Source organism: Aulostomus chinensis, chromosome 21 (assembly GCF_037954235.1).
Source record: "Aulostomus chinensis isolate RoL2024-O1b breed Wild chromosome 21, RoL_Achi_v1.0, whole genome shotgun sequence".
NCBI lineage: Eukaryota > Metazoa > Chordata > Actinopteri > Syngnathiformes > Aulostomidae > Aulostomus > Aulostomus chinensis.
The window spans coordinates 18871582-18893365 of record NC_141340.1 but is presented as its reverse complement, the minus strand read 5'-3'; the positions used below and the strand labels follow the sequence as shown (position 1 = coordinate 18893365).

General features: G+C 42.0%; 2 protein-coding genes across 5 annotated transcripts in view; both read left to right on the top strand.

Annotated features, from left to right (window-relative positions):
* Positions 1–174: 174 nt before the first annotated feature.
* On the top strand, positions 175–16023 carry garem1 (GRB2 associated regulator of MAPK1 subtype 1). Its single transcript, XM_086192111.1, has 6 exons — positions 175–624; positions 2227–2367; positions 2779–2909; positions 3482–4684; positions 9676–9830; positions 10367–16023. The coding sequence occupies exons 1-6, from the start codon at positions 489–491 to the stop codon at positions 11205–11207; spliced, it is 2607 nt and encodes an 868-aa protein (XP_086048237.1). The 5' UTR covers positions 175–488; the 3' UTR covers positions 11208–16023.
* A 2940-nt stretch (positions 16024–18963) lies between these two features.
* Positions 18964–21784, top strand: part of prkdc (protein kinase, DNA-activated, catalytic subunit) — a 65239-nt gene continuing 62418 nt past the window's right edge. For all 4 annotated transcript variants that reach the window (XM_086190882.1, XM_086190881.1, XM_086190883.1 and 1 more), the window contains exons 1-4: positions 18964–19288; positions 20288–20364; positions 20472–20576; positions 21639–21713. In XM_086190882.1, coding sequence (XP_086047008.1) covers positions 19123–19288; positions 20288–20364; positions 20472–20576; positions 21639–21713 — 423 coding nt within the window. In that variant the 5' untranslated portion in view covers positions 18964–19122. The remainder of the gene's footprint in view (positions 19289–20287; positions 20365–20471; positions 20577–21638; positions 21714–21784) is intronic.

Sequence of the window (21784 nt, the reverse complement as noted above, 5' to 3'; positions counted from 1 at the left end):
ACTTGAACCTTCTTGCTGTGAGGTCACAGTGCTGACCACTGCACCACCCTGCAGACACATAAATTATTACATCCAAGCAAATATTTAGAAAATATATGGTATGCAAATGAAATACAACATCTTATTAGCACATGCCACGAATTCAAACAAACTATTTGTGATTTCATAGTCCTTCAATGAATTATTTCACTGAGAACGCGGCCAGTGTACCCTAAAGTAAATAATTGCTCTTATTTTGAAGGAGAGAATACGCACTTCCGCTTCTGATCTGGCTAACTAATTGGAACCTAACCAAACATGGCTCTGCTACATTTTAAGACTACAGACTTTTATGATACGTAGGGAATTGGAATGGAAATATGCAACAGTTACCAAGAATCTTGGCAAATTAAGAATTGTAGATGGAGAGTAGCTGTATTGTCCAGTTGGTTAGCTTAGAGTAGCCTTTTGTGGCCGTGTTTACACACAGCTAGCCCACTTGGTAGCTAATGCAAGCGAGCAAAATGGACATTGGAACAATGTTGTACAACAACTTAAAAGATGTTACATGGAGCACGACGTCCTTACCATTAGATCAGCTGGTCACTGCGTACAGGTTGCCTCAAATCGTCAAGCTGGATAACGGTCAGTAACTTAATGGCAATCGCTACCTAGCATTTGCTATCTGCTAACGTTAAAAGGCTAATTCACAGCTAAGGTAAACTACGCCGTTTGTAAGTTCTTCTGTCGACTTTACCAGCGTACGATTTTGGTTATCAACAAAACAATCGCTCGTAAAGAATGGCGAACATGGAATCGAAACGTTGCAACGCAAGTGCAGATGAACTTTTTGAGTAAAGATTTTCAGACAATGTTGGCGTTACGCGAGCTTCAATGCCTTCGTAAATTCGTTGGACAGCCTGTACATTTTCTGCTCAGTCGATTTTAGGAAGCTCAAATAACGCGGTTTTAAAATTGTGTTAACAGATGACCACCTAACAATCTTTGCACATCCCTGCGCAGACCCACGTATCAACTGCTTTGCTGGGAACTGTAAGCCACAGTCGTCATTGTTGGAGTTGCACACTTGACAAGATTTGAAAAAATTAATTGTCCAATCAAGGCTATTAAAAACATTGATTTCTTATCTGAAGGCACAGTGGGAGACAATATATCCTCCTATATCTGACATGTAAAGTGATGGTTTCAACGGTGCAGGAAGTCCCTTCACAATTTTCGTTTCGAGTTACAGTGGTAGACTAACATAAGCATGTTGATTATTTTTGATTGAATATTGATATCACAAAACGTTCATATAAAACATCTGCTGGCAATATGATCTTGATACACCAAGGCTAATTATTGATATATGAGTTGGTGTAGAAAGCAATTAACACAATGTGTACTCATAAGGAACTAAGTGAAGCACTTTGTTGTACTTCTTCTCATCTCACAATAATCGTGATGTATTGTAGAATAATTGTCTTGCAGTATATCAATGATTGCTTTGTCATAGTACGATTATTTTATTGGACATGCCATGATGTAACTGTAACAGGAGTTATTGTGCGATTCCATCCCCACAGGAAAGGCTAGTCAGTACGGCTTCATGGCCTACCTGTCATGGCATCATGGATTTTTTCAATCCTAAAATTGAATAGTGATATATAATTTTGCTGTTCAAATCGTGGCCAATAAGCAAATAGTTGGTCAGATTTCTGTCAAATTGATTTCTGAAATGGTTGCATTGTATACTCTTACAATTACCGTACATGACCTTGATGAGCATGGAATTATCTGAGACGTCATATTGTAATTTCTATAGAAAAAAAGTGTCCTCATTCCAGTATTCATTTTTTCCCCAATATTGCCCAGCCCTTCCCGCTATTGACATCGGACATAAGCTTTAAAAATGATGGGTCTTGCGAATGGTCACTACAGAGGCATCTCAATGCTGTCATAACCCATTTTCTTGTCAGGACTGTTTGTTGTTGTTGTTGTTGTTTTCTTGTTTGTTCCTGCTTTTGTCAGTCATGCTAGTCAGTCATATGATAGTTACTGATGATTCTTGGCAACGTAGCCATAGGCGAGAACTGTATCAAGACCTAATACCTAAGTGAAGTCAGTGTTGTGTATCCCATTGCTTTTTTCCGTCGTCGTTATCAGCTGTGCCGTATATTTTTTAGATGAACACGTACGCTCGATGCTTCTGTTGAGTAAGTTACTGTGTTGTGTTCACTCCTGTAGGTCAGTTGGTTGAAGGGCTCAGAGACAATGACTACCTCTTGATTCATTCATGCCGTCAGTGGACAACTATTACTGCTCACAGTCTGGAGGAGGGACACTATGTTATAGGGCCCAAAATAGAGATCCCAGTTCATTATGAAGGTAAGCTCATTATATGTACAGATAATTCTTGGTATTGTCTTTTGATGTATCTTTATCCATATTTGATAATTCAACAGTATGAAGGTACAGTGTTTGCCAGTGAAAAATTGATTGCATTCAAATACAAATTAATCACATACAATACATGAACCCTTCAATGAATTTTAGGAATCTTAAAAAGAACATTTTAAAGCTTCATGAAAATAATTAGGTCATCAGTTGATGAACAAATTTTATATCAGTTTATCAACTCGCAAGTCATGTAACTCCTTTGAAAATAAGACTGTGTCAGATTTATTAAGAAGCTGTCATGGATATCCTGACAAGATTAAGCTCCAGTCAATGTAGCTTCAGTTCTAGCTTGAACTTGTTGCAGTTGCATATATTGATGTGTGTCTTTCCCTATTTTAGGTCAGTTTAAGCTACTGGAGCAGGACCGAGATGTCAAGGAGCCTGTGCAATACTTCAACAGTGTGGAGGAGGTGGCCAAAGCATTCCCTGAAAGGGTTTACGTCATGGAAGAAATCAGTTTCAATGTAAAGGTACATCAGATCATTGCCCACTGATATCCGAGTCAAATTCTGTATTGTGAAATGGAAAGCATTGAAATAGTGAGCGAAAACCTGCAATAGCCAGTGATTGCAAGAGAAGCACCAGGCATGGAATGGTGCATTCGCCCACTGCATGGCCAGCTTAGCATTAACCCCATTTGAGACCCTTTTTTTCACCTCGCTTTCTTGACCTGCTACGTTCATGCCATGGCGATTCGTACTTCTCGGCAATTACTTCTACACATTTCGTTAGAGTCTGACTTTCAAATTTTGTCCTTCTGCCCTTCAAAATTCAATTGCGAAACAATTCAGTTATTCACAATGGAAAATATTAAATATAGAATACAAACAAATGTATAACATGAAAGAAAAAATCATCCTTCTGAATCCTTAATTGTTGTGATCACTTCTTGATTTTAGCTTCTCCTCAGCTTTAACTAGTATGTTACTTGAAATGGATTTACAGCCCTGGCAGTACACAGGGGAGAAAGATCTTAGGGTGGGGGTGGGTGCACTCTCTTTGTTGGCATCTATATTTCTCATGTTATGTCATCTTTTTACAGATGGCATCAGGGGAATGCAATGAAGACACTGAAGTTTACAATATAACTCTGAGCACTGGTGATGAATTGACATTAATGGGCCAGGCTGAGATCCTCTATGCCAAGACCTCCAAAGAAAAATCCAGATTCAATACCATTTTTAAGAAGATTGGGAAACTAAATTCCATCAGTAAGATCGGCCGGGGCAAGATGCCCTGCCTAATCTGCATGAACCATCGCACCAATGAGAGCATCAGCCTGCCATTCCAGTGCAAAGGCAGGTTTAGCACCTGTAGTCCACTGGAGCTTCAGATGCAGGATGGTGAGCATACCATCAGGAACATTGTGGAGAAAACTCGCCTGCCGGTCAATGTCACAGTGCCCAGCAGTCCGCCACGCAATCAGCATGACCTTCATCTCATCCGGGAAGGTCATCGTTACAAATTGGTCAACATTCAGACAAAGACTGTGGTTGTGTGCTGCATTCTGCGAAGCAACAAAATAATCCCAATCCATTTTCCCTTTCATATGGCAATGCCAAGGTTTATTATTCCAGAGGAACTGCTACAAGGAGAGTTGTGGCTCAACACCATGGTCCATCGTTGGTTCTCCTTCTGCCAGGAGCAGTTTGATATAGATGACTATTCTCGGGCTGTCCGAGATGTGCGGACAGACTGGAATGATGATGGTAAGAGCCCCAAAAAAAGCAGTGGGAATGGTAGTTGCAGTGGAAGCAGTGGAAGCAGCAGCACTTCTAATGGGTGCCCCAGCAACATGCAGATGCCCAGCTCTCTAACTTATGCCCGGGATGAACTCACCCAGTCCTTCCACCGACTATCTGTGTGTGTGTATGGCAACAATCTGCATGGTAACAGTGAAGTCAACCTGCAGGGATGCATGACACTCTGTGGGGATTGGGCTCTTCTGCCGTCTGACAGCATTCCCTCTGACTCAGGAGAAACAGAACCCTGTTTCTCAGAGCTGCTGGATTGCACAAACCAGCAACCGCCCCTCAGCAAGTCTGATGTTCCCTACGAAGAGCTGTGGCTGGATCACTTGAGAGGCCAGATCCCCAAAACATCATTAAATGAAGGAAGCCAAGGCATCAACAATGGCTGTGCTACAACAGCAGCGCTGTCATATCCAGTCACCTGCCCGATTGGTGCAATTACCAGTTCAGATGTGTCTCTTACTCCACCGCCTGTCCCGCCCAAGTCTGAAGCTGTGAGTATTAGCTTTGTACTTCACAAGTGTCTAAATTTATGTTCACACCAAAATTGAAGTGAATTTTTGACATGATTAGACTACATATAAAGTAAATAATTTATGTCTGGTCTTGTTAGGGAATGCACCTTTTTCTCCTCATTCACCTAGTTGTACAAGTTTGAAATTTTCCTCTTGAGCAAGACATTTGTGTAATGCTGTGTTGCGAAAAACCTATCAGAAGAAAGATTCTTCTGACATGACTGACATCTTGTTGTGTCAGAAAATGCTGTTCATGTGTTTGTGCACCCAGAGGTGATAAGATGGTAACCATTACAGAGACAGTCAAACTAGTGGTGAATTCTGGAATGATTTGATGACATGGATCCAGTCAAGGGATGTCATGGTTAACCGGTTTGACCATTAATCACGGTATGAAACATCACGGTTAATAAATTGTGGAGGCCCAACCCTCACTGTTTGTTTGTCGAAATTAAAAAAAAAAGTGGCTACCGGAGGTAAAGCTGGCCTCATAGACAGGTTAGTGCGACTTACACTGAGCCAAAACAGTGTGACAAGTGGTAAACTCAAACTTACAGCTGTTAGTTCCACCAGAAGATACTCCATGACTGCACGGCAATGACAGAAGAACAACAACGAGACAGGAACACTTAATCCTCGCCAAAGAAACGTCTTAAGTCTGCGGAATGGGACTATTTAGCTAACCCAAAGATGCTGAAGGTGTCATTAAAGACAAGGGGATCACCTTTCTACAAAACGTGCCGCAAAAAAAAAATTGCTGCCAAAGGATCCAACATGTCAAATTTACTGCAGCACCTGCGGGACCACCCCCCTGCTTTGCACACCAAAATAAAGGTAAGGCAAAACAACCCAGTGAAAATACATTGGTGGCAAGTAGTTAAGTCATTACTTATTAGTACGGAAGGGAAGTGCTAAGTGATACGTTTCGGTTGATACTGCTTCATCGGTAGGCTTTTACAATCAATGGTGTAACCATATGGTTACAGTGAAGCACCCCATTAGGTCCCCTGAATCCCTATTTACTTTCAACCACGTTTAAATTCTTGTCACTTTTAGGGGTGATTTTTCTAATGTGAGGGAAGCTTGGCTATCTATAAAATGTTAAAAGAAAAATGGTTCATGTATGGTTGTGTCAACATTTCAATGACTAAATGCGTTGGAAGATGTTCCAAATGAGTTCGTTCAGAATCGGCTAGCTATTTTTGCCTGTAAAAGCTCAGTGTCCATGGGCAGCCACTGTATAGAATAGCTTTTTTTTTTCACTGCCTTAAAACTAGATGGATAAATGATGCAATTAGGTTTGATTGACGGTGATTTTGAACTATAAAATGTCGCCAGAGTGTATTTCGAGCTTCGTCCCATCAAGGATTTTGCAAATCTGGCCTAGCCTAAAGACAAACTACAACTTATTTATTTGGTGAAATTACTAGCCAGTTATCCTCGTACATTCCAAACATACATTCATTGTCTCAGCCGCCACTGCACTACACGTAGTAGGATATTCTTATTACTCCACATAAAGGCATGGGAACAGGATTACCAAAGTGGGTGCTTCAGTGCAACAAATAGCACAAACCAAGAGACTCATGATACATGCGACAACTTTTCTTCAAGCAATGTAGCTGGGCGATATTCTTCATATTTATTCTGAGAGTTAATTCCCATTTATAGTTGGTATCATTTTAGTCTGTTTCTTTTTTCCTTTCTTCATTTTAGTCAGTCTTTTGCCGATTCAAAATATCTACTTCAGGTCTTATGAATTATCCATCCATCCATCCATTTTCTACTGCTTATCCTGTTAAGGGTCGGGTGGGGGGAGGAGCCTATCCTAGCAGCCTTCAGGTGAGCAGCCAGTCCATTGCAAGGCCAACATACTGTATATAGACAGACAACCATTCACACTCACAGTCACACCTACGGTCAATTTAGAGTATCAATCAGCCTCGTGCCCTCTTGATGTCTTTGGACTGTGGGAGGAAGCTGGAGTACCAGAGAGAACCCACACAGGAACAGGGAGAACATGCAGACTCACACAGTCAGATCCTGTGCTGGAGCCAGGGCTCGAACCTTGAACCCTCTTGCTGTGAGGCCACGGTGCTGACCACTGCACCACTTTGCCGCCCTTATGAATTATGTTTTTAACTATGACACAAAAATACTGTTTGAACATAAGTCAGTGCTATACAAAAAGGTTCCTCTGGGTATGAGTTACTTACAGTATTTTCATTTCCCTTGCTTACCTTTAGCGAAAGTCTGGTGCTCAGGCTGCCGCTCAACAGCCATCTGTAGCAGAAACCTTTGCAAAGCGTGTGATGTTTGCTCCTACCTCCAAGCAAGCCCAGGAATTGAATGAAGCTGTGGCCTATTTTGTCGCCAGGGATATGATGCCATATCAGACTGTGGAAAAACCTAGTTTCCTCCATCTGATGAATGAAGCAGTGCCGCAATACAAAGTTCCAACAAGGGAATGACTTCTCCACAAACAAAATTCCAGTCATGTAGCAGCAGGTACGAGTATGTTCAGAAGAACAGTTGGGAGAAGGTCTGTGGTTTGGTGCAACCACAGACCTGTGGACCAGCAGTTGTGGTAGAGGGGAACCCTTCATGAGCTCTACTGTCCACTACCTTTCTGCTGATTGGAAGCTCAAGTCTGGCTGTTTGGAAAAAATGTTTTTTTCCCCAGAGGACCACACAGCAGAGAATATCACAGAAATGATGGATAACATGCTCCTGGACTGGAAAATGAATAAACCCTCTCAGGGTGGAATTACCACAGATAATGCTGGCAATATGAAAAAAGCATTCCAAACATTTCCATGTGTATGGCTCTCTTGTTTTGGCCATAATTTGAGTTTTGCCATTTCCAAAGTCCTCAAAATACAGAGAGTGGATGTTGCAATCAGGGCACACAGACATACAGTGGATGCATTTTCTACAAGTTGGGAAAGAATGCATGCTCTTTAGCAGAAACAGAGAGAGTTGGACCTTCCTGAACAAGTACTGATATATGATGTCATCACCAGGTGGGGCTCCACATATGAGATGGTTGCATGTTTCATAGAGCAGCAACTGGCCATTTGTATGGAACTGTCAGGTGACCAAAACTCCTGGCATCTTATGCCGAAGGACTAAGACATCACCGTCCTGGAAGAGGTGAGCCAGGTCCTGGGACCTCTCCGTGAGTTCAGATGTCCTGGCCTCAGAGAAACACGTCACACTTTCTGCCCTGATGCCGGTCTTGGAGCACATCAGCAATGAGATACTTCACGGACAACTGACAGATAGCAAATGAAAGAGATTATGAGAAAAGACCTGCTAATGCAGCTGAGATACACAGAAGAAATGAAGAATGTTTTGAACATATCCAGTTGTATCGATCCCAGGCTCTTAGGAAATTTGTGAACTTGGATCAGACAGTCAAAGGATGCATTGAAGAAGCAATAGTATTTGGTTCACATTAAGTCTGAGATGCATCTTCAACAGAAGCCACCCAGAGCCCTTCTGCTTCTTTCTCCAACACCAACACCAACAATAACAACAACATTAAAAGAGAAGAGCCTGTGTGGATTGTTAAAGAAAACCACAGCTGCCAAGATGAACAGGGTAACTGCATCCGGAAGTGGAAAGCCCTCAGTCCAAGAAAGACTTGATGATGAGGTGTAACTGTACTTGTCCTTTCCCACAGTTAGTGCCGACCCAGTGGAATGGTGGAAGGCAGATACGGAAGAAATTCCAATTCTGTCAGAAGTGGTCATTAAGTACCTATGTATCCTGGCAACGAGTGTGCCATCAGAAAGGGTATTTAGCACAAGTGGCCATATCCAGACTCTTTAGTGGTCAAGGCTGAGCACTGAGAATGTGAATATGCTCACATTTTTGCACTTTAACGTGCTCTAGTAGGACTGGTAGTTAGCCAAAGGCCCTGATGTAGGTGGGTTCTGCAGCCTTTTTTTTGTTGTTGTTCCAAGAAAGAAAAGCCTATGTAGCTTATATTTAATTCTAGAGATTTGTGTCTTTTTGTTTTATATCTTTTTATGTTGTATTTATTGTTTTTAAAGGCAGATGAATGTTTAAGTAAAAGCTATGTCCACATTTCTAAGTTCACTATTATGGTTAGCCAACAATGTTAATAAAGTTTATCAAGAGGCTGCTGCAGCCTTTTGCTGTGTTTGTTCTCTTTGGGGAGAAATAAAAGTTTGTTTGTTTTTAATTTGCAGTTCTTCTTTTAACATGCAGTGTCATACAGTATTGTGTTTGAAAGGCAGCAATAAATAACCTGTAAAAAGGTCAACATCTTCAAATGTGTTTGTGTGATTTTATGCATTAGTACTGTTGTGAAAAGTATTCACACAAATTACTCATGTAATCGTGATTATTCTTCTGACTAAAATCGTACCACCAAAATCTTGAATCGTGACATCCCTAGTCCAGACTCGGTGGACCTTTCTGTGGCCATTGTCTGTAAGGTACCATGGGCACAGAATCCAGCGAGGGTGGCAAGAAGTGTAGGTTTGCCGTTGGTTTGAATGTCTCTGTAGTGGTTGTCAGAAAAGTGAGGTCCTCATAATGTGAACAGTTAACTTGAGAGGCCTCAATACTTGCCAGCAACAGTAAGCCATTTAGAGCTCATGGGCCGTGGCACAGCAGCTTCTGCTGGCAAATCGTTGGCTTCATGAAGGTAAAACAACCAGATTAAAAGGCTTGAACACCTCCATTCAGACCCAAAAGATGTTTAAAATGTAGACAAGGAGTCGTAGTACGACTACAGTTGTTGTGTTCCTGTCTTCGTTTCTGGATGAGAATACTCTTGGATTGATGCACTCAAGAGGCCAAACTCAAGCCAGTGAAGGGGGACAAAGATTTTCATCACCATGGTGTGAACGCAACTTAACACCTATGTTTTATGGGGGGGGGGAAAAAAACTGTTGGAAGTTTTGCTGTCAGTTTAAAGGTGGATCATACTTTTCCAGGTGAAGGAAGAATGTCGTCTTTTGAATGCCCCGCCAATTCCACCACGAAGTCTGAAACAGATGCCGTCAGTGCCCATCCTGTCTAAGCCACGACAGCAAGACACTCGTTCTCCCAGTCCAACCCTCTCCTATTACTCCTCGGGGCTCCACAACATGTAAGGATTGGAAGTGCTTCATAGCACATCTGACACAATTTCAACTCATGAGAATGAAACAGCTGGGGTATGCTCTTTCTGCATGGCTGATAGGGTCTGACGCTGGGTGATTTCCCCTGTAACCAACTAGATGTTTACCACTCAGTCGTGTGTGGATGGTATCGATTTCACATGGAGAGCCTGTTATCGTCGCAAAATGTGGTCCTGAAGTGACCCTTATATAGCAGGATCTGTCACAGGCACTTGTAACTACTAATGTAGACTTTCGTCTTTCTGTCACTGAACAAATTTTGTCACCTTATTAGTGCCAACAACATGAAAGATCAGGTGTATAAAGACCCAAGTGAAAACAAAAACCTGTCTGGTCTGAACGAAGATGACAGTAATAGAAGGGTAGGGATGGGGAAAGGGCCAGTGGGGCCCTCGTGCCCTCAGTTTAGAACCCATCTGTATTTTAGGTGAGGAAGATTTAAATCCCAAAATAATATTTGCACAAAGTTTGTGCCTCTGTGCTAAATTATGTGTTTTTCCAACAGTAGTGGAGCATGTGAACAAGAGACAGCTGACCCAAAAGAGCCAGGCAGTGTGTGTTACACTTGTAACTGGGCTAATTCCGCCACCACTGAGCTGAGCACTACTTTGCCAAGTGGAAGCCTGCCATCAGATGGAATGTCCTCCAGATTGTCTTGGCCAAATAACTACAGCAGAGAAGAATCTCGCGCTATGGAGGAATTTCTACCAGCCAGCTGTCGAAGTTACTACAGTTACCCAAGAAAAAGAACCCCAAGTGCCCCGAAAACCTGCACATCCAGCCTCCTTGACTTTGATGACCAAGAGCTTTTACAGAGCAGTAAAGACTTCAGGTTGCAGAAGGCCTCTCTCAATCAGTTCAGCACCAAATCCTCAAGTTATAATGCAGAAATGTACAGAAACAAGCCAATAGAAGAATCAAACACAAAGCAGAGCCTCTCTTGCCCCATCCTGCCACCTAGAACACCAAAACCAAACACCTTAAAGAAATGCACAGACATATCGTCTGGATCAGTATGTGACACAAAGCCGGACACATCTAATTACTCTCTTACTCAACATGAGCAGGGCTTGAACCCATTAACTCCCAGCTATCCATCAGTGTCTCCAGCTGCACAGTGGCAGCCCCCATCTAGCCTGGTTGGGCTTTCTATAGAGGAGGTGTCAAAATCTCTTCGATTCATTGGCCTGCCAGATGACATTGTCTGTCTTTTCGTTTTGGAGAAGATTGATGGAAATTTGCTACAGCAGCTCACTGAGGAGATTTTGTCTGAGGACTTCAAGCTGAGCAAACTGCAAGTGAAGAAGCTAATGCAGTTCATTAATGGATGGAGGCCGAAGATATGACGAACAGCAAGTAACACTAAATCCTGTTTGAAGACAGGAAATGTCATGCCTTCAGTGCATATGTTATGCGCACTAAGCCACAAAGAGTTCGTCTATAACGTGAATTTTTTTTCCCCTTGTTACTCCAGTTTGGGGAAGACGGCTGGGTAACGCTCACCAGTTTTCTTAACAGCCGTGACTGTTATTTGCTAACTGAATGAAATATTTTAGCTCTTTCATGAAGACATTTTCACACCGCTTATATTTTCCCTCATTGTCTACAAGTATTCATGTCTCCACAAAAACCAAAATCAATCAGTTTAAAGGAATAACTGATACGACCAACACAGGGTACGAGAGAGGAAAACATTGGAAGATTTTGCTGAAGATTATGTATGATAACCTTCTTAAAGGGGATTTTTTTTGTTTTAAAAGAGCACAAACCAGAGGATGGAATGTTCCAGACACAACTGTAGCTGATATTTGAAATATATGTCACTAACTGGCAGCAACTTTGACACTGATTCTAGACTGCCATACAGTCATTCTTCTTAAAAATTTTTTTTTTTAAAGTTATAACTACAAGCTTGCACCTCAAGCTTTGAATTCTATACTTGTGCAGTGATTGGTTTGAGTTGTGGCCCATTTTCACGAGGTTGGGGAGGGGGTGATGTTGCTGCAAGTGCATTTATCAAACGAGAAAGCACCGAGGGAGAGCGCGTAACCACCACCACCCCCACCGGCAACGACGCTACATAGATACAAGATGTGAACACAGTGTCATCAAAATCAGCTCATAAATTCTGCTCCCTGGCTTAAATGAGGTCCTCTGGATATCCATCCTATCTCTGGTAGCTTCAGTGTCATCGCTCCAATCTCATCAAAATGTTGAAATTATTTTGTTGAAAAATAGGACACGCGGAATTTGATTAAGACATTTCCATGTCCAAAAACACCCACCAATAACTACAAGGTACATACGTAATGGAATTTGAAGATATTTCCAGACCTCGAAATTCTTTGAAAAATAGATGAAAATGTCAGAGAAAGTGGAGAAATTATGGCTATTTGCTTCACCAATCGTGGCATCTTAGAGAACGTGTGATTCGGTTAAGCTCAACTGACAAAAGCATTGCTGTTTGTTTCATATTTACTCTCACTTTACTCTAGTTAAATATCTGCTGGAAAATGTGACAGTTGTTTTTTTGTTTTTGTTTTTTGTTTTTTTCTGAAATGGTCTCGTGGAGAAAATGTTTCTTAAGGGTGTGGAAAAGTCACGAGTTCATTTCTACTAATAATATGTATGAACCCTTTACCTGTATCCTGCCAATGACCTAGGACAACCTTTTAAAATCTACAAAGTTAATTATTGGTTTTGTGTAGTTTTAGCCTAACTGTGGTGATATTATCTCTCAAGGCAATTTAATCAAAATCCCTCTATTACTTAAAAATAAAATGTCCTGCTTAAAAACACACACACACACACACACTAGTGAGCACATTATCTTCCTGGTGCAGGCAAAAGATGGCTTATTTTTGCGTATTAGTAAAGCGAGTCGATCCACAAACTGCTCCTCTATGGGTATTATGATGTAATTGACGTCTTTAAGAAGTTCCCAAAGCTCTTCTTGAGCCTCCTGGTCCGCCCGAGCCTTCAGTATTTCCTATTTCCAAATACCACGACGCAAGCGTAAATGTAAGCCCCACCCATGGAGTCCGCGCTGTGTCGTCCTGATTGGCAGCTTTGGGGAACGCCTGTGAACTTCTGACATACCTGGATAAGACTTTTCCACAGCTGAATAGATTAATTACACCTGGCTTACCCCCCCCCCCCCCCCCCATTTTTCAAAATACACGAACGCAAAAGAAATGGCCTTTTAACTGAAACTGAGAATCACGTGCGCACCATTCTGAGATCCACTTAATTCGATGTCCAGTATAATGTTTTAGTCTTGTAAATGAAAACATTCTTACATTTAGACCGACCAGGCCTCACTGGCAGCCATACTTCCCATTTTTGGTTGGATATTCCTCTTCATTTACTAACGCGTTGAACAGTGAGCCAAGTACGGTGCCTCAGTCTCTGCATGCAATGTCTTATTTCTATTTGATTCCTTTTAGCTCAAAGAATTCACATATATTATGTCTTATTTTAACCTAAATATCTCCACTCCAGATAACATCACTTATTTAATAACCATAAATGATTGATTCAGACTAAACAAAATGTCCTCGCTCTAAAACTAACTGATAACCAACAGAGGTCATGGGCCGTGACGTTCTACACAAATACCAACTATGCATCGTGCACTTTGGTCAATTTCAGTCGGTATATATTGCATTTAGAGCCCTTTAAAATGAACCTGTATCTATCTAGAGGTTGAATGCACTACACACTTTTTCAAAACTAATATGGTACTTCTCCTTTGTTCATGTTTGTGTATGTCTATGTTAGAATGGGATGAAATATTTTCTGCGCCTTAAACCTGAAAATTATTTAACGTTGGCTTAACACTTTCATTTGATCAGTATCCTGTCATTACAGCGTGAACATCGGTGTTGGAATATGATTGGAGGAAATGAATGTAATTTGTCCAGCCGCTTGTTTGGCATCAGTGAACACTGAAGGGCAAAAACTGATGAAATGAAACTGTTTTGTATTTGGTACCAAACATTTTTCTACGATGTTGAGTCAGCAGATTTATTTATGCAGTTAAACTCATTTAATATAATAAAAATATGCAGAATAGCTAATATCAGACCATTACTATGTCTGGCAGATCAAGGTGCCTCAACGACATTCTTTCTACAACCTGCATCTGTTCTTTAAGCCCGCAGCTTTCGTCTCTGACCCCCTGACACTTTCGGCATCGGGGTGTTGGGGTATTTGACAGTTTTGTTTTTTTTAATGTAGGTGCAGATTTATTGTAATTTTTTTTTTTTTTTTAAGAAAGTGATTAATGACATTTAAATATTTTTTATTGAAAAAAAAAATTCTCATGTTCAAGTTTGTATCATTTCATTTTCTACTCGACACATCTTGTGGTCTCCTTGGGTTTCTAAGCCGCTGCAATAAAATGAGTGAGAGAACCTGCCAGCTGAAGTTGCACTACACGGGCAGTGACCAAACATTGATTGTTAATAAATGCGTACTATGCAATCGCCACATTTCTCTATTGAGAGGAAGAAGGAACAGCAGATTATTGGTGTTGAAATTACCGCCGTGTTCATCACAAGGGAGTGAAAAATGCGCCGGTTAAAAGGATACTTCAAAGTCACGAACTTTACTTGAATGATTCTGAGCTATCTCGACTGTGAACACAGCCCATTGTGAACACTAAAGTGTATTCCTTGTTGATCGTGGCTGTTAACTCTGAACCTTTAACTGAATTTTTGCCGCGTTCGGTAAGGAGGGACACGGCAGGATTCGGTAGCGTTTGCAAGAGTATTGATGCGACCTATTGAGACCTTATTACATGAACCTACCCTTCAACAGCATTTTTCGTGTTTATTGTATAATCTATTAAAATGGATGAACTCTTGTTTATTTGTATTCTATTGAAGCCGTATAACTGCGTCAACCAAATTGTATTTATAAAGCCCAAAGTTGGCCTAATTGGCTTTACAAACTGTACACAATGCACCATCCTCTTTCCTTGGACCCTAAACCAGGGAGAGGAAATCTTCTCAACGCCATTTAACAGGGTTAGGAAAAGGCAGTAACAAGTTCAGAGTGATTCACATGAAAAGGAATTATATTACATTATTGAGACTCACAAAGAGAGGCACAACCCTGCTGATAATCAGATCTGAGCCTGAGCACATTATGCATGAAAATGTGTTTTTTCAGTCAGTGAGCACTAAACCTCATGTGACATATACTGTATGCACCATAGGCTGTAGGGCACCTACAAGTCAAGTCAGTTTTATTTGTTTAGCACCAAATCACAACAAAAGTTCTCTCATGACTCTTTACTAGTAGAGCAGGTCCAGTACCTCACCCCTTCAATGAATCTACACCAACAATTCTCCATCAGCAGCACATCCTGCTACAGTGGTGATGAAAACCTTCCTTTAACAGGCAGGAACGTCAAGCAGATCCAGGATCAGTGGGGACGGCCTTCTGCTTTGACCGGTTGGAGGGAAAGACAGCAGGAGGGCGGGGCAGAGACAAAGACAGAGAATGGAGGAAGACAGATATACAGAAGGAAAGAGAGGGACAGAGATAAAGAGAGAGAGAGAGGGAAGAGACTAACCCTACAGTCAATTTAGAGTATCAATCAGCCTCGTCCCCTCTTGATGTCTTTGGACTGTGGAGGAAGCTGGAGTACCAGAGAGAACCCACACAGGAACAGGGAGAACATGGAGACTCACACAGAAAGATCCTGTGATGGAGCCGGGACTGGAACCCGGAACCTTCTTGCTGTGAGGCCACAGTGCCGACCACTGCATCATGAAATATTAACATTGAATATTAAAGACAAATATGATCTAAATAAGCATGAGTTACCTACAATTGAGAGACTATAACAAAAAGGAAATCAGGGTAGAACCCTTGTGGAAATGAATGTTGTTGTTTACGACACCCAAGGTAAAAAATAAAAGCAAGGGCACAGACCTGCCATGTTGGAGGAAATGTGGAGTCGTGGATGCAAACCACTCGCACATATCTTGGAAATGCTGTAACATACTGAAGTTTAGGAGAATCTTGCACGGAAAGATACAAAAGATACTGGGGTAGGATATTCCTTCAAACTACATGGTACCATACCTCTGTAGTTGTCATTCTACTAGAGAGGCAGTAAGAGTAAGGGAGAGGTATTTGACCAAAATACTGTTGATGGCCAGTAAGAAAGCAATCACAAGGAAATGGGGTAGAGTGGACCCTCCCTGTCAGGACCAGTGGACTGGGACTGCCGAAGAAATCTACACACTGGAAAAACTGAGACGTCACCTGAGACTACAGCAAACGCAGCTGGAAGAAAATTGGGAGAAGTGGACATTATTCAAAAACATAAAAAGAGCGACGAAGACTGCGGACAGAACCAACTGATTTGGATAAAGACAAGATGACAAAGGAGGAACCGCTGGAAATGTAACTCCAAAGAAATATTGTCCTTGTTTTGTGTTGTTTTGGTTGTGGGCTGTTCCATCCATCCACCCATCCATCCACCCATCCATCCATTGTCTTCCGCTTGTTCTTATTAAGGGTCGCCGGGGGCCAGGAGCCTATCCCAGCGGCTACAAGTGACAGGGGGGTTCACCCTGGACAGGTGTGGGCTGTTCATGTATGACTTGTATGTCTGCGGAGGTGGAACTTATCAATAAAAAAGCAAGTGATTAAAATAAACTGTATTAATAATAATCTACTGATATAATGAAATTACAGTCATTGAACATTTTTCACCTCTGAATACTAGTAAACAGTACTAGTAAACATGCATATTGCATCGCCTTTCGAAATACACAGTGTGGGATACCGTGCTGAGTGGTTGGCCTTTTGTTTCACCAGATTAATTTCATTATATTGCCATAATAGATCTTGTTCCCATCTGACATTTGACCTGCTGAATTAGCAGCCCCACCTGCTCTTTCCCATCTTGAAAATGTTTTGGGGTGAAGCCGGCTTGGGTGCATTTAGGCCAATAAACAAAGATGGGAGAGTTATCCTTGTTGTTGTTGTTGCTTTGAAACTGCAACAGTGGTCATCCTATCTAAACCAAATGGGAAAATGATAGCAGTGGAAAAGGTGCTACCATATACAGAGACAGTGAATGCACTGGTGGTATCTAGAAAAACAAGGAGGGGGCCACAACATGAACAAGATTTAGGTTCGACCAGTTGGACGAAGGAAAACATTGTTTTTAACAGGGAAGGGTTTATCAGATGAGTATGCGAAACAAAGTTGTGGAGAATACGGAGCATTTAATATCCCACTGTGTTACAGACAGACAGACAGACAGACTACTTTATTAATCCCTTTTGGACGTTCCGCCAGGGAAATTGCAATCTCCTACACATTCACAGCACTGTTACCATAAAGGTAAGAAGAATAGACATAAATAAAACTCTATAGAAAAATAGAAAAGAAAAGAAAACAAAGACTATATCTATCTATCTATCTATCTATCTATCTATCTATCTATCTATCTATCTATCTATCTATCTATCTATCTATCTATCTATCTATCTATCTATATATATATATATATATACTGTATATATACACGTGCGTGTGCGTGTGCCTGTGCGTACCTGAATGTGATTTTGTATATGTGCATAGTAGCAGGAATAATAATAATTATAATATTAATTGGCTATTAAAGGGCTGCACGGTGGTGCAGTGGTCAGCACTGTGGCCTCACAGCAAGAAGGTTCCAGGTTCAAGTCCCGGCTCCAGCACAGGATCTTTCTGTGTGGAGTCTGCATGTTCTCCCTGTTCCTGTGTGGGTTCTCTCTGGTACTCCAGCTTCCTCCCACAGTCCAAAGACATCAAGAGGGGACGAGGCTGATTGATACTCTAAATTGACCGTAGGTATGAATGTGAGTGTGAATGGTTGTCTGTCTCTATGTCGGCCCTGCGATGGACTGGCGACCTGTCCAGGGTGAACCCCGCCTCTCGCCCGTTGACACTGGGATCGGCTCCACCCCCCGCGACCCTTAATGTGTAGGAATAAGCGGAAGACGACGATGGATATTAATTGTTATTATTATAGCAAAAAAGATGGTATAATATGATATAATGACAATATAATATAATAATAATATAATATAATAATAGCAATAATAGCAGCAGTAGTAACACTAATAATAATAATAATAATAAAAATAATAATATACAGTCTCTGATACTGCACATGAGTGTCTGGTTGTTATCAGGGCAAGCTAATGGTGCTCAGCCCTCTCCTACAGTCCTTCTGTTGGCCCTCCCCCCCTCCATGAGGAGTTTAACAGTTTGATGGCTCGGGGGATGAAGGAGTTCTTCAGTCTGTTGGTCCTGCACTTGGGGAGGAGCAGCCTCTGGCTGAACAGGCTTCTCTGGCTGGTGGTGACAGTGTGCAGAGGGTGGCTGACATTGTCCAGAATGTCCAGCAGTTTGTCCAAATTTCCTCTCTCTTCTACTGTTGCCAGAGGCTCCTGCTTCATCCCGACCACTGAGCTGGCCCGCCTGATCAGCTTCTCCAGCCTGGAGAGGTCTGCCTTTGTCACACTCCCTCCCCAGCACACCACAGCGTAGGACAGGACGCTGAAGACCACAGACTGATAGAACATCCACAGGAGCCTCCTGCAGATGTTGAAGGCTCTCAGCCTCCTCAGGAAGTACATCCTGCTCTGAGCCCTCTTGTACAGCTGCCTCGTGTTACTTGTCCAGTCCAGCCTGTTGTCCAGCCACAGCCCAAGATATTTATAGGTCTGTACGACCTCGACCTCCTCCGTTCCTATCAGAACTGGTCTAGGACTGGGTCTGTCCCTCCCAAAGTCAATGACCAGCTCCTTAGTTTTGGAGGTGTTGAGCTGCAGGCTTGTGTTGGAAAGATGGGGGAGAAAGGACAAGGTGAACTCAAACGATGAGGTAAGGCAGGAAGATTCACAAGAAAGACATTTCTGGACATTTGATGGGACAGGATTGTTTTATAGCATATAGACCCCCCCCCCACCCCCCGCTGATGTCAAGTAAATCTTAATCCGCACGCTACATACTCCGGTACAGTAGGTGGCGATATGTACCTTAAAGTTATGATTGCAACCCACCATGCAACCAAAATAAGATCATGAAGAAACTGTCTTAGTTCTTCCTGACGTACGAGATGAATCGAAGAGCGATGTCTGGATGACTCGTTCACCGAGCAGCTTGGTCATTCTAGTCTGAGTGTTTGCCAATGCAAGAACACTACGTTGGGCTTGTTTCTCATGCTAATGCTAGCTTAGCTCTGACATGTCGTTTTCTTCCAGCCACGCTTCTGGGGGGATTCAAGGGCTTCTCCTGAAACTTCACGTATCCCTCGCAGAAGAAGACACTCGGGCGGCAGCTCGGAAATGTCAAGATGTAGTCGATGACTTGGGACAGGAGTGTATGCTCACTCCAACCGAAAGTGAACTTGGTAAGACAATGAAGCAAATAATCGTACTCTGTAGGTGCTCCAGTAGTTTCTGGTATTTCTGGGCTATGTATTTCTGCCTTTGCTTTCCATGTGTTTAAGGTATTTTATAGGATAAAGGCCCATTTATGTTGAACGTGAAATCCGCATCCAGACACGCACGGAGCCTCGCACCCGTACTCTGCGCTTGTTCCGTCCTTATTCCTGCACGCTTCTATGAAGTTTACGGTTACGGACCAAACGGAGCGGTACCACCGGAAATCATGGGGGGCAGTGTTGCTATCACGACTCGATACGTAGCTCCAGTGAGACAAGTAGAACAAATAGAACTGTTTGAGGAGAGATTGTGCGACTTGTTGTGGTGTGTGTGTGTGTGTGTGTGTTTGTGTGGATGGGGGGGGGGGGGGGGTGATTGTTGTTAACTTTTGGCTGTGGACTGCCCCCTGGTGGATATATTGGTTAACATCATGCCAATGAAATATGTGAGCAGTGACCCTAACAGTGTTTGAAACGGACGCATACATTTTCGGACGTTGAGCATGATAGGCCTTAAGTTGCTTGCTGGCTTAAATTATATTAGCCAGATTTCATGTGGTGGGCGGCACCCAATAGTCTGACTCTAATACTCTTGTATGCTTATGAAAGGATTGCCACCACAATTCAGTGTAAAGTTTACCACATCCCTCCAATATAACAGCTAAAACCAATGATGTGTTGCTCTATGAACAAAGTTTGGGACTTTAAGTGATCTGCAGCACAGGATTTAGGGTTATACTTGATAGCAGGTGCACCTTTCCTCGTTAAACAAGCTCATGTTATAATGTGTTGGTTTTTTATTCTTGGAAGATTGGCCGATGATAAAGAAATACAGTATATTAATGAATATTTTCCACTTCATTGCTTTCATTGTTTGAATTGTGATGCACAAACTGTAAGTCATAAACAACAACAACAAATCTTAGCATTTCCTCCTGATTCCAGCTGTAAATCTTAATCTTTAAGCTTTGCAGACATCCTTATTGTTCTCAAAAGACTATGGACTGCTCCTTTTCCTGAGGAAGTCCTTGCCACAAGATGAGGTTGGTAACAAGCAACATCCTTTGAACAATTCTGTAATAAACTTAAAAGGTCTCAGGTTGTGTTCTCAGGTTGTGTTCTCAGGTTGTGTTCTCTGTGTGTTTTCCAGCTTCGGGACGCCCGGGTTAATATCTTGTATTTTTTGGAGAAGTTTCTAGACAGGGTTTCTCCAAGAGTTAAAGGTTGGGAGAAGAGTTACGCCATTGACATAAGAGTAAGTCAGTAGGGACTCATCCAGACGTTACAGTAGCCTTGAGGTACAAATCCCACTGAGTAACACAACAGCAAATCAACAAACGTATCAACTCAGTTAAGACAATAGTAAAAGAGGAACCCCTGCCCGATAGCAGAGAACACAGCATCACCTCCAACGGGAAAGGTTGGTCCTCCTAACGGGGAGGATCGTCATTGATTGGTGGGACGTGCTATTTGTGTTCGTGATCATTTCTGTGTTTGACTAAAACCAGAAACGCGCAGGCTGGTTTTTACTTGCTCCACCAACTCCGTCTGCTCTGTAGAGCTCTTCTTCCAAAACATGGTTCTCTACCAAAGAGGTTCTTGCTCGCGGAAGCAAACCCAGCCTAGTAAAGCTGTTCGTTCGTAACAACCCAGTTTTCCCGATGGAACCCTAAACAAGGACTACATATAACAACATATGTAATAAACATTTGCACAAACATCAGAAACAAATCCTATTTGCACAGAACATGTCGATGCACAGAAAGACAAGGATATTGAGCAGCAGTACACGAGGCAGTACACTTTTAACAGGCTGTGGCACTCGAGTGGATGGGAAGTACTATTTGGCATGACTTTTACTTTTGGGAGTTCCTGTCATTATTCATGATGGTAGGTAAAATGAGAGAAAATCAATGTCCACTGCCGTGATGTCCTAATTGCCTGTGCGCCCGTCGATTAGCTCTTGTGGTTTTGTTTTTTTTAAACTTTTTTTTTTTTTGTACGTTGTCCTATTTGCAGTTGTGACGTCCAACTTTCTGTTGTGTTTTCTTATTAAGATTTTCCTCTCAAATCTTTCGAGTAGCTGTTAAGACACAGATTATTCATATCACTAACATTAATATTACTAATATTAATGTTACCACACGTACATTTTCATCCCTCCACCTGCTTGTTGCAGGGGCATAATAAAAACTCCAAGTAGGTGTCACTTGGACGTCAGTAGAAGATAAGAATAGGCCATCATGTAAAGATGCACTCGCATATTAAAAAAAATTCTCCAAATTAATGGTGTTCTTTGATTTTATTTTTCCTTCAGGACACATGCATCACTGTGTATACAAAGGAAAAATATGCCAAAAGTAGGACTGCAGCTCTGGAGCTTCTTGTTAAGGTTGGTTTTTGTTGATCTGGGTTGCTATTTTCAATCTGGGGTGGCAGGCGGAAGGTGCTATGTGGGCGTGA

Excerpts from the sequence above, each read along its gene's own strand:
- garem1 (XM_086192111.1), top strand. The coding sequence starts at position 489 with ATGCAAGCGAGCAAAATGGACATTGGAACAATGTTGTACAACAACTTA. Across the intron at positions 625-2,226 it reads AATCGTCAAGCTGGATAACG|GTCAGTTGGTTGAAGGGCTC; the intron begins GTCAGTAACTTA and ends TCACTCCTGTAG. Across the intron at positions 4,685-9,675 it reads TCCCGCCCAAGTCTGAAGCT|GTGAAGGAAGAATGTCGTCT; the intron begins GTGAGTATTAGC and ends ATACTTTTCCAG.